This window comes from Notothenia coriiceps, unplaced genomic scaffold (assembly GCF_000735185.1).
Source record: "Notothenia coriiceps isolate Sejong01 unplaced genomic scaffold, NC01 NC01_scaffold00035578, whole genome shotgun sequence".
NCBI lineage: Eukaryota > Metazoa > Chordata > Actinopteri > Perciformes > Nototheniidae > Notothenia > Notothenia coriiceps.
In genome coordinates, this window is record NW_011368279.1 from 1 (window position 1) to 10,930 (window position 10,930).

The 10,930-nt window shown below is 41.4% G+C and overlaps 1 protein-coding gene across 1 annotated transcript; it reads left to right on the forward strand.

Annotated features, from left to right (window-relative positions):
* Positions 1–596: 596 nt before the first annotated feature.
* Positions 597–4,390, forward strand: LOC104963062 (kinesin-like protein KIF2A; the record flags this gene model as incomplete). The annotated part of the gene is made up of 7 exons (XM_010791610.1): positions 597–719; positions 840–907; positions 1,009–1,098; positions 1,914–2,061; positions 2,384–2,485; positions 3,004–3,139; positions 3,613–4,390. Coding segments are annotated over 7 exons (753 nt in total), but the record flags the coding sequence as incomplete, so codon positions are not given.
* Positions 4,391–10,930: the final 6,540 nt, after the last annotated feature.

Below are 10,930 nucleotides of genomic sequence, written 5' to 3' on the forward strand. Positions count from 1 at the left end.
GACAACAGCTTGTCAACTAACCATTCAGAAACGTCCTGCTGCAACCGAGATGTTTGCACCTCCACCAAAACCTCCGCTGCTTCAGGGTCAGTTTCTGGATCAAATTGATAATATGCTTGAACACATGCATTGCTCTGAGATGACATGTTTATTCCACACTCGTAATCACAGCAAGCATGGTAACGTGACTCTCGCCGGCTCATGCCCCCCTCTTCTGCAGGGGGGCGTGGTCAGCTGCTGCTCATAATTTTCAAAGACAGGCTTGGAATAGAGCGAAAATGAGCGAAACGAGGCATGGCTAAAAAATGAGTTTGGTATTTTGAAAAATAAAATATATCTTATATAGGTATGGTCATACACCATATCATTTAAATATAGCATGATAGGTCTCCTTTAAGGTGAACTGATTTAAATGTGGTGGTCAAAGGTCAAGACCTATGTAACCACTATATGATATTAAAAAAGCTGCAAATTCACACATTTGGGAATGTACCAAAGTACATTTTATATAGTTAAGCGATTATCAAAAGTGTTGTCTAATTGCGTCTGTATAATTGGACATTTGGAGATTGTTCTGCCACTGATGATGTTCCTGTCTCTGTCTGCAGGAGTGTATTCGAGCGCTGGGCAGAAACAAACCTCACACTCCGTTTAGAGCCAGCAAGCTAACCCAAGTGCTGAGGGACTCCTTCATAGGAGAGAACTCCAGAACATGCATGGTGAGAAACAAGTTAAGCTTTGTATATAACTGTACCTCCTTGGACTAATTGATTATTATATATTTTGGTCTTTTTTTCTAATAAATACTGATCTAACCCTCTTGATATTTCCCTGCCCAGATTGCAACCATCTCTCCTGGAATGGCGTCATGTGAAAACACCTTGAACACGCTGAGATATGCCAATAGGTAAATCCGATCACAGGACAAAAAAAAGAGAATGATTGCAAAACATTACATTATTCTCTACTGTCTGCTCATGTTGGGTTTTTCTGTCTCTCTCCTGCTAGAGTAAAAGAGTTTGGGATAAGTCCTTCAGATATTCCCTTCAACCAGAGCGGGTGTTCAGGGAGCCGCTCGGACCTCTCCCCAACTTATGAGTATGATCACTTTCTACTAAGTCTTTCATAATTTCTCTCCACATTACCCCATCATAACCACTTTTTGTTTCTTCCTGTCCACTCAAAAGTTACTCCAAGTCAATAAGCGATATAGAAATATGTTAAGCTTTCTGGCTAATAATCAATATTTTGTGTAATGCGAGCACTTATCTGGAAGAATGAGCTCACCTTTAATATGGGTTCAGAAGAGCATGAGTTTGTAGTAGTACTAGTTTTGAGCCAATCATGGTCCAGTATGTTACTGAAACAATGAGTATGAGGTGGAAATGCACAAAACACTCAGAATGGACATCAGTCGACAAAGTGTTGATAACCAATGTTTGCATATTTATATATTCTGGATGTTTCATTGAGGTAGAAGGATTTCAATGTAACCATATCAGACACAAATTATTCAAAGCAGAGGATTTGTATTTGTCCTTTAATTGATATTTAATGTTGGGAGTTTACATGTAGGCTACCAAAGACATTACTGGGGCCTCCGAAATATTCACAGTAGATTCAACAGTAGGATGGTGTTGGCTCAAGTTGTTACATCACTCAAGTTTGTTGGGATCATTTCTGCATTTTTAAGTTTTCTCCATCCCCAAGAATGTGTTTATTTTACTGCTTTTATTTTTTCCAGGCTTGATTTCTCCTGAGCCTGCATGGAGTCAGTCTGTATTGTTTTTGTTTCCATGCGTGTGATCAGTATTTTCACCAGCAGCATCTCAGACTATTGCATGCAACGAGCAACCCCTTTTTCTACATCAGACAGCTCAGCAGAAGTACCAACAGTCATTTTGTTATTTTAGTGTGAAGGAGCTCTCGATGGACCCTGAAGCAGTGATGGACATCCGTCAGGGAGGATGTGGTGTCAACCAGCTGGAGGTGCTGGAGGCTCAGTGGGAAGTCGGGAATTCTCCACAGAGAGATGATCTGAAGCTGCTGTGTGAACAGAACGTAAGATGAACAGATACTCCCTCATTCATCATGTACTGTATGTAGGCTTTGTTTACCAATGTAGTTTAAGGACAAGGAACTTGTTTTCATGTCTCCAAACTATAATCAGACTGAAAACTAAATACTGGACGATATGTTATGTAATGTGGACTTTATCACCAATAACTTACATAAGAATTGCATTCATGGGTTGTGTGTGAATTTCAAGAATGACGTTAAATAGATTTATGTCAGTTAATTCATATTTTTGAATAAACAAACTGCAGACCGTTATTTCACAGTATCAATGGTGTCCAAACACTCCTGGTTGTTCTCTCTGTAGGTGGAAGAGGTTTCCCCGCAGCTCTTCACTTTCCATGAGGCCGTCTCTCAGCTGGTGGAGATGGAGGAGCAGGTTCTGGAGGACCACAGGGCCGTGTTCCAGGTACAGTAAAGCGTTTAGCAATGGAGGCAGCTCAGAAATGTCGAGTGCCTCATTTGAATCATGGAACGTCCGCAAAAATTCCATCGTTCAAAATGTGAATGAACTTGACAGTTACTGTAAGTAATTAATCAATAATGTCAAAACCAATACAGATGAATTTATCACACTCCAAGTTATTTTGTATCCTTATTTTAATCTTGAGTATTTAACTACATTTTCTAATTTACATTTTTCAAACTTTATTAAGTTATTGCTGCTCATTTCCTAAATATTTAGTTTGTCCATGATCATGCCAGACACAGATGTGCTACAGAGACCCAATTTCCCACAAAATACAAGCTCTATGTGTTGATAATGAGTAAAACTCCCACCCAAATATCAAACACACACATAAAAACAAAGTAAGATTAGAGATCCTTGAAATATCAAACTGTCAGGTTGTGACAGCGATTATCAGCCTACATATTCAAATGTATTTAAACAACATGAGGTGTTAAAACTGCTGCGTGTCCTTACAGGAGTCGATCCGCTGGCTGGAGGATGAGAAGGTGCTTTTAGAAATGACGGAGGAGGTGGACTATGACGTGGAATCATTTGCAACTCAACTTGAACAAATTCTGGATCAGAAGATCGACATCCTCACCGAGCTGAGAGGTAAAAATAATCTGTCATTCCTCAATATTTAAGCCTCTTAGCTATTTCAGCCCCCTTTATGTTACCTGACGTCAAGTTTACAATGTCTTTATTGTGTCTCAATATGCGCAATGCTACATTCAACAAAACACAAGTCTGATATAATAACAGATTAACTTGAAGGTTGCAGCAGCACAATAAAGAGAGTGAAAGAAATGTCATGTTGCACCTTCTTAGATCACTTCATCACTCATGCACCAAGAACAGTTTAATAAGCCATGACACAGGAGATTTTGTAATATTTTACAACTGGAGCAGAGAAGAAAAATAAATAAAACCACAGTTAAACAAACTCATGATCAATGTCTCTGCATGGTTGAATATTCAGGAGAAACTCTTAATACAAACGTTGAGTGTTAACAGGAATTAATGTTATGATGATACTGTATGATGCACATGCTTTGAAACATGACATTTTCCCTTCCTGTTTTTAGATAAAGTCAAGTCTTTCCGTTCTGCACTCCAGGAAGAGGAGCAAGCTAGCCAACAGATAACCCCGAAGAGGCCTCATGCACTATAAACACCCAATACAAATGATATTTCACTGTAATACTGACTTGACAAAAGGCAAAGGCCTGCCACTGAGGAGGTCAGTGTTGACTAAAGAGCTCATGTAGCTCAGTTGTGATTTTATGACTTACTGTCTTCTGTGCGTCTGGTCCCACCTCAACCCCTTTGCTGTACAGGCTGCGCTGCTTTCCACCATGCATCCGTCCATCTGTTATACCAAAGAGCAGTCCGTCTTTGCTCTCTCATCCTCCTGTGAAGTGTATTTACAAGGTTTTTCTATATGTAATACAAGTGCTTCATTTGAAAACAAAAAAAGGTGAATAATTATTTGTTTTACATACATTTTTTATAGATTCAAATCATAGCTTATCCTCACTTTGGCCAATTTTATAAACAACTTTGCCATTTTGTGCAATATTTGGAGGATTTTATTCCTGTACTTCCCCTTATTTCAGCTCAGGGGTGAACAGGGCATGTCGAGTTTGTGTGTAAAATGAGCCACTGTGTGTTTGTGTTGATACTGTATGTAATATATGTTGGATTGAGAGAAAGCTTAAAACTCAAAAATAACCTTGCATCACATGAATTGACCTAATGGGGGCACTAAAATCAAAGACAAAACTATTGATTTAAGTGTTCCATATAATAATTACTGAAACAGTAATTTTTCATTTGCCAAAATAAAGAAACTACTTCTTGTTGCGGTACTTGTTTTTATTCATTCTGTTGACATCTTACTATAAAATGTTAAGAATATGAAAGAAGGTGAGAGTTCAAGAAATTTCAACATTTCTTTATTCATTTATGGAAACTGATTTAGTGCTTGATGATTACTCACAAAGCACTAAATCAGGATGGATAACTGGATGGATTCCCTAAAATTAAGCTGTTTTTCGTTTTTGTAAGTGATCAATACACTTTTTTTTAAAGGAATACTTTTGTATTTCAGTTATTCACCCCCTAACCTTGAATTATTGATGAAAATGTGTTTGTTTTTGTTCTTTATTCGAGTAAATTGTCTTAAAACTTCCTCCACCGGTCAACCATAGACAGTAAATGCTGTCAGCCTGTTGTATCTAGCTCTTATTAGTGATGGGAGTTCCGGCTCTTTTTAGTGAGCCGGATCATTTGGCTCCGCTCCCAAACGGCTCTTCATTTGACCACATATACCTTTTATAATTATATGTGGTCAAATGAAGAGCCGTTTGGGAGCGGAGCCAAATGATCCGGCTCACTAAAAAGAGCCGGAACTCCCATCACTAATAAGANATTTAGATTTTTTTTTAAAAATTTTTTACATATAATTGTAACGCAATACATGATTGTCACTAAAAGCCTTGTCTATACATTACAATAAAATATACAAAATAATTGATTAATTAATTTGAATACAAATTCAAGTTAGTAGCTATTATAGGCATAAAAAGACAGAAATGTATAATTTTTTCTTTAATATAAATGTTTCTTCTGCGCGTTAAGTGTCTCAACCGGGTTTGTCTGGATAAGCGCATTTTTAAAACATAGTCATTGTCCATGCCGGTTTCAGTTGGATTATTTGTCACAGTTGCTCCGATCAGATCGGTCTCCTCCATTTTGTACTGAAACCGGCATGGACAATGACTATGTTTTAAAAATGCGCTTATCCAGNGTCTCGCTCTCGTAATGTCTGTCTGTCTTGCTCTCGTTCTGTCTCTCGTACCACTCTCGGTTCCACTTTTACTTTTGCGCGCTACCTGTCTCACTCTTTTCCGGCCTCCAGCTTTTCCTGCTGGAGCCCACCGCTTAAAGGTGGGGGGCGCGGAGCGGCCATAGAGCCCATAGAGTTAAAGGTGGTGGACTGAAACCTGTAAAATCCATAGATTTAGGAGGTCCCCTAGTGGCCGTTAGCTGTAAAAATCCATAGATTAGCCGCACCGTTATATAAGCCGCAGCGTCGAAAAATGGGAAAAAAGGCGCAGCTTATAGTCCGAAAATTACGGTAGATCAAATATGTTGTAGTGCACTGTCACAACCTAGCAAAGCAAAATAATCATTTTTTTTCAATTATGTTTTCGTAATTGTGGCAGGCCAAAATCGTAATTGCGATTAATATACGATTAATTGCACAGCCCTAACACACACACACACACACACACACTTTTTATCCTTTTTTTAAACGCTATGCTTTTTATAAGTGTTATCTGTTTTCTGTAGCGTGGTTCTACAAGCAAGTCAGTGAGTTAATTGGGTGGTATCAGAGAGTTACAAGGGTCTGTAAATGCAATGAAAACAATTGCCCACAGCAAATCATTTATATTAAAAATGTAATTTTTACTTTTGAATACTTCAGTACAAAGGATGTATTGAATAATTTAAGTGATATATGTGTACACATATAAATCATTAGTCAAAACAGGGCTACATTTGATTGAATTATAAAAGGTATATGTGGTCAAATTAAGAGCCGCTTGGGAGCCGAAAGAGCCGGCTCTTCTTGGTGAGCCGAGCCAAATTAACCGGCTCACTAAAAAGAGCCAGAGTTCCCATCACATACAAGGCAGGGAACATGTACGGTTGGAGGCGCTTTTCTAATACCTTTAGCTACAGGACAGTCTCTGGCAGCTTCCTCCTCCTCCTCCAACTCCAACACCAGAGCAACCCAGTTGGCACGTATGCCCTTAACTGTCCTCTGCAGCGACAACCAGCATGTAGCCGACGGTTGTTTTTTGCTCAGCAAGTCGTGTTCCTCCATTTCGTTTTGGAGTTGATTGAGTCGGTGTCTTCAAATGGGGGAATTCTTGTAGTATGTGTATACGTTGTTAATAGTCTTGACATATGTACTTGACGTGATTGAGCCCTCCATGTAATGGCCCACTGGCTGGCACCCAGTTATTTTAATCCCCCAATTAACCCACACACACGAGGAGCAGGCAGATTTCATGTAACACAATAATCTATATTATAAATTAAGTTAATGGATAGTAACACCTAAGGGACCATGTCAGCCAAACTTCTCACAAGAAACTTCTCACAAGGCCAAGTAATGCAGTGCCTATAGACCAGTGGTTCCCAACCTGGGGGTGCACCAAAGATCGCAGGAGGGGCGCCAGGCCTCAGATGATTTGAGGCCAAATATCATATTTAGATTTTTTGATTAATTTTTTTACATATAATTGTAACGCAATACATGATTGTCACTAAAAGCCTTGTCTATACATTACAATAAAATATACAAAATAATTGATTAATTAATTTGAATACAAATTNATAACATGTGTATATTTAGTAATCAGTTTTGTCCCGATGGTAAACTAACTTAATATCTTTCCATATACTACAGTTTACTTCTAGGGCAACCTCGGCCTCGGTTTACTAGGCCGGTGATTTTTCTCGGCGTTTGAGGAGTAGTGAATTATTTCGATCTATTTGTTGTCCGACACTGTCGTAAATGACAGATTCAATACATCTTTTGTACTGAAGTATTCAAAAGTAAAAATTACATTTTTAATATAAATGATTTGCTGTGGCCAATTGTTTTCATTGCACTTACAGACCCTTGTAACTCTCTGATACCACCCAATGAACGCATTGACTTGCTTGTAGAACCACGCTACACAAAGCAGATAGCAACACATGTAAAAACTTAAGCATAGACATTTAAAAAAGGACATTTTAAAGAGATATATATATATATATTTAAAGAAAAAGCCCTAACAAAACAGCAAGGCTCTATTTCAGTATTAAATAAAGAAAAAAGACAGAAACAGCTGACATCAAATCTTTACTGAGCCTAAAGATAATCATAAATAACATAGTGAAAATAAATGTGTTGCAATGCTCAAAACAGCAGCATCCAACAGTCTCTAATCATAAAAAAAACATAATACAAATAAATGTATTGCAATGTGCAAAACAGCAACATCCAACTGTCTCTAATCCTTGGATATTACATGTCACTGCATGCATGCACGGAGCACCCGTAGCACAGAGGTCATCATATCATCTTGTATTACTTAAAGGTCCCATTTCTACTGATCATAATTCCATTGTTGAGGTCTACTAGAATAGATTCAGTTTTTCCCCTAGGTTTACTGCTTTGGAGTGGGGGGGGGCTGCCTGAGCGGAGAGAGGAGCTGTGGATGAACGGGAGTCAGAGGTGCATTCAGAATGGATTTCCACACTTTATTATTATTAATCCAGACAACGTGAGTACATGAGTTGCTCTGTGTAACCAGCTAGCATGAATGAACTCTCAACCCGGTACCCTCACTAACGGGTCCGGGTTGCAACACACACTGTATGACCCAGTGAATTATGTCCCGTAACTGTCACCACACAAGCCCCCCCAGAATTCACTTAAACACAAAGTCTGTGTGGCGGGGAGGAACGACAAGCCGATCACCCCGACTCCGAAAAACGGGAGCTGGGGAGTCGACCTCTGAAGGGGCGGCCGCTGGAAGAGTTGGGACCAGAACCGTAGGCCCCAATTCCGTGACAGGGGTCGAGGCCGGGGGCGGCCCCGTCGCGGAGGTCGAGCCAGCACCACCGGCTGGTCCAAGTCCAGGTGAGCAGCCTTCACCCGGTCCACCGAGACGTGCTCGGCGTGATAACTTAACGGAACACACTTTTCACGATGATATTATTATTTTGACGAACGGTTATTTCATAAAGTATACTGTGGTATTTTACCTAAACAACTAACTAATTACACTTATTTATTGAAGATCCTTGCCATGAGAACGATAGTTATTAGTGGGCTGTGTTAAATTTGGAAGCAGAGAGTACGATCGGGACTTGTGTGGCATTCGTGTGGAAGTAGATCGACGTGGACAAAATGCACAGGACTGACATCACGCGGAGGAGGATAGATGTAGAAGAACAGTAGAACCATTTTGCTAAATCAGTCTGACCTTAACTGTGTCGTACTAAGATAATTTAAGTCACACGATTTTACTTTCGAAACAATTTTGTACTGTTCGTGCTGCTTTCAGTTTCAGCAGGAATAACCAGGTTTTTAAGTATGTACAATTTGTAGGTATTTATTAGCTTTATAGAAGGGTGTCAATGTACATGATGTCAATTTGTTTTGTTTTCCGTCATCTGCCCCATATATCAAATTTTACAATTATAAAATTCACAAGTTTCACGTCAAAGTAACCGTTCAGTCAACTTTTCTAGAATTCAACCGCCGTACAACTTCAGGCACGGCTGGGCGACGACGACATGACCGTTGACCATGACGAACAAAGGCAATATCGTCTTGAAGTAAAACGAAGACGCTGATCTAAATTATATGAGTTCTAATATTTTTAATACCAACTGTACAACTATGAATGGCCGGCTTGTATTTGCACCTAGGGAGAGAATTTACAAACAGTTAGGGTGTTGGAATAAAGATCGTTAAGGGTTTGTAGTTACCTTTATTAACGTAACAAAGCGCTTGCTTCTTGGCCTTCTTCAAATTAAAGGCCAATTCCTGCCGCAGTGACGCGAGAGAACTGACCATAGTTTGGTTTTACACCCATAGGCATCTGTTGTGTGAGATTTGTCCCCGAGTTATCGTGTGTGACATTCTGTGATAAAACTTCTCTGTTTCTGTTTTTCGTACATGTCTGCTTACGTCTACTAATGATTTCTAGATTTTATAAAAATATATATATTCATAATATAAACGTAAAAAAAACAATTGTAACTAAAGTTATGAAAAGACGACTGTGTTCACGGTAGAGTGACGGACTGGTACCAACAAATAACTCCTGTCGCCGAAGTTGCCCCGCTAGAGTAATATGGGCGTCTGAAAATACCAGTGCCGGAGGACCACTGCAAATTTTTTGCGACCAACTGGACTGCAACAGGAGGGAGGCCACCACGTTGACGTTCCGTCGCCATGTGCCGCAGGGAGCGACAGCGACACGCTGTAAAAAAGAGTTCGGAACCGCTTGTTCGCCCGTCGTGGGGACGTGCCTGCCTCACTCGACAACGGCAAAGGAGGGGTGAGTGTCGGGCAGCAGGCACCAGGACCTCTACCATGAAGTGGGGCCTAAAGTAGCGGCCGCGGTTGTATACGCGGCATACTCCCGAACTTTCCCGTGCTGGGGGTAGGTCCGTAGGCTAACCTGCGCTTGACTCAGACGAAAATGCCTCCAGTTTGGAGCGCACGGTCCGCCGAGACAACCCGCGTGGGTAGTAGGTGTTTTTCATGGTGTATGAGGATAGTTGTTTGTCTTTTTTTGGCAGCCTGATTTGCTTCTGATTAGTTGTTGCTTTGCTAGTCATATATCGGACTTCTTATTTTGGTGCGTTACCGTTGTCCTTGGTTTCCAGTTGTCCTCTTTGGCTCAGTATGTTTTCGGATCTTCTCCTTGTCGACTCTCCTGACGCGTATATTCCTTTCTTTGCTACAAATTGTCATGTCGTCGAAATTTGATTTTTTGATGTTCTACGCTTTTGTCGATCGGCGCCGGTCGCAAGCGGTCAACATCCTCGATTGGCAAAAACTCCGCGCTAGTGCGCGGACAGAGTGGGGCGCAATTCGGGAAGTCACGCGACCACGGCGCTTCAGCAGACCACCCCCGATTTTTTCTGCACTTTGATACCCGCCAACTCACGCACGAACAGCAGCGCGATTCCAGTGGCGTGTTTGCTTTCGGGAAATTCGCAAAGGTACACGGCCTCACTCCACTGGTGAGTTGTAGCTGGATCCAGTAATTTAGGAAACTCAAAAGAGATGGAGGAGTGGTACCTTTTTTCTTTTTCCTGCTTGGAACCGCCTCGCAGGGAGCAGCAAGTTGTAGCCTCCGACTATATTCGGGCCCGCAATGTAATGCGGCACCGCTCACTAACCCCCATTGACGTGTCCTGATGGTGAATGTGGGAGTTCCGGATTGCGGATACATTGACAGGTAGCGAGGTACTTCCGCCAGGGATGTCGGCCGGACTACCCGCCGTTCAACCGAAGGTGTTCGACGGGCACCACTACGACGGAACTCTGGCATCGCCGATTCTCACGAGGTGACGGCTCTACAAAATTACACGTCGGCGCTCCCAAGGCCCCCTAAGGAGGGGTTGCGTAGCCGAGGGATAAGAGAAAGAGTCGCCAAAACGTCCCTGGGCGCCTCCAATAACGAGGGTGAGGGGTGTACGACGAGTGCTTGATGTCCACAGGGCCCAGGGCACCTCGAGGTGAGCGCCGTAATCCAATTACGGCTGTGCTGCCGTGTCTCGGGGGACGGCGTGGGAATGCTACCCGGAAAGGCCCAGAGA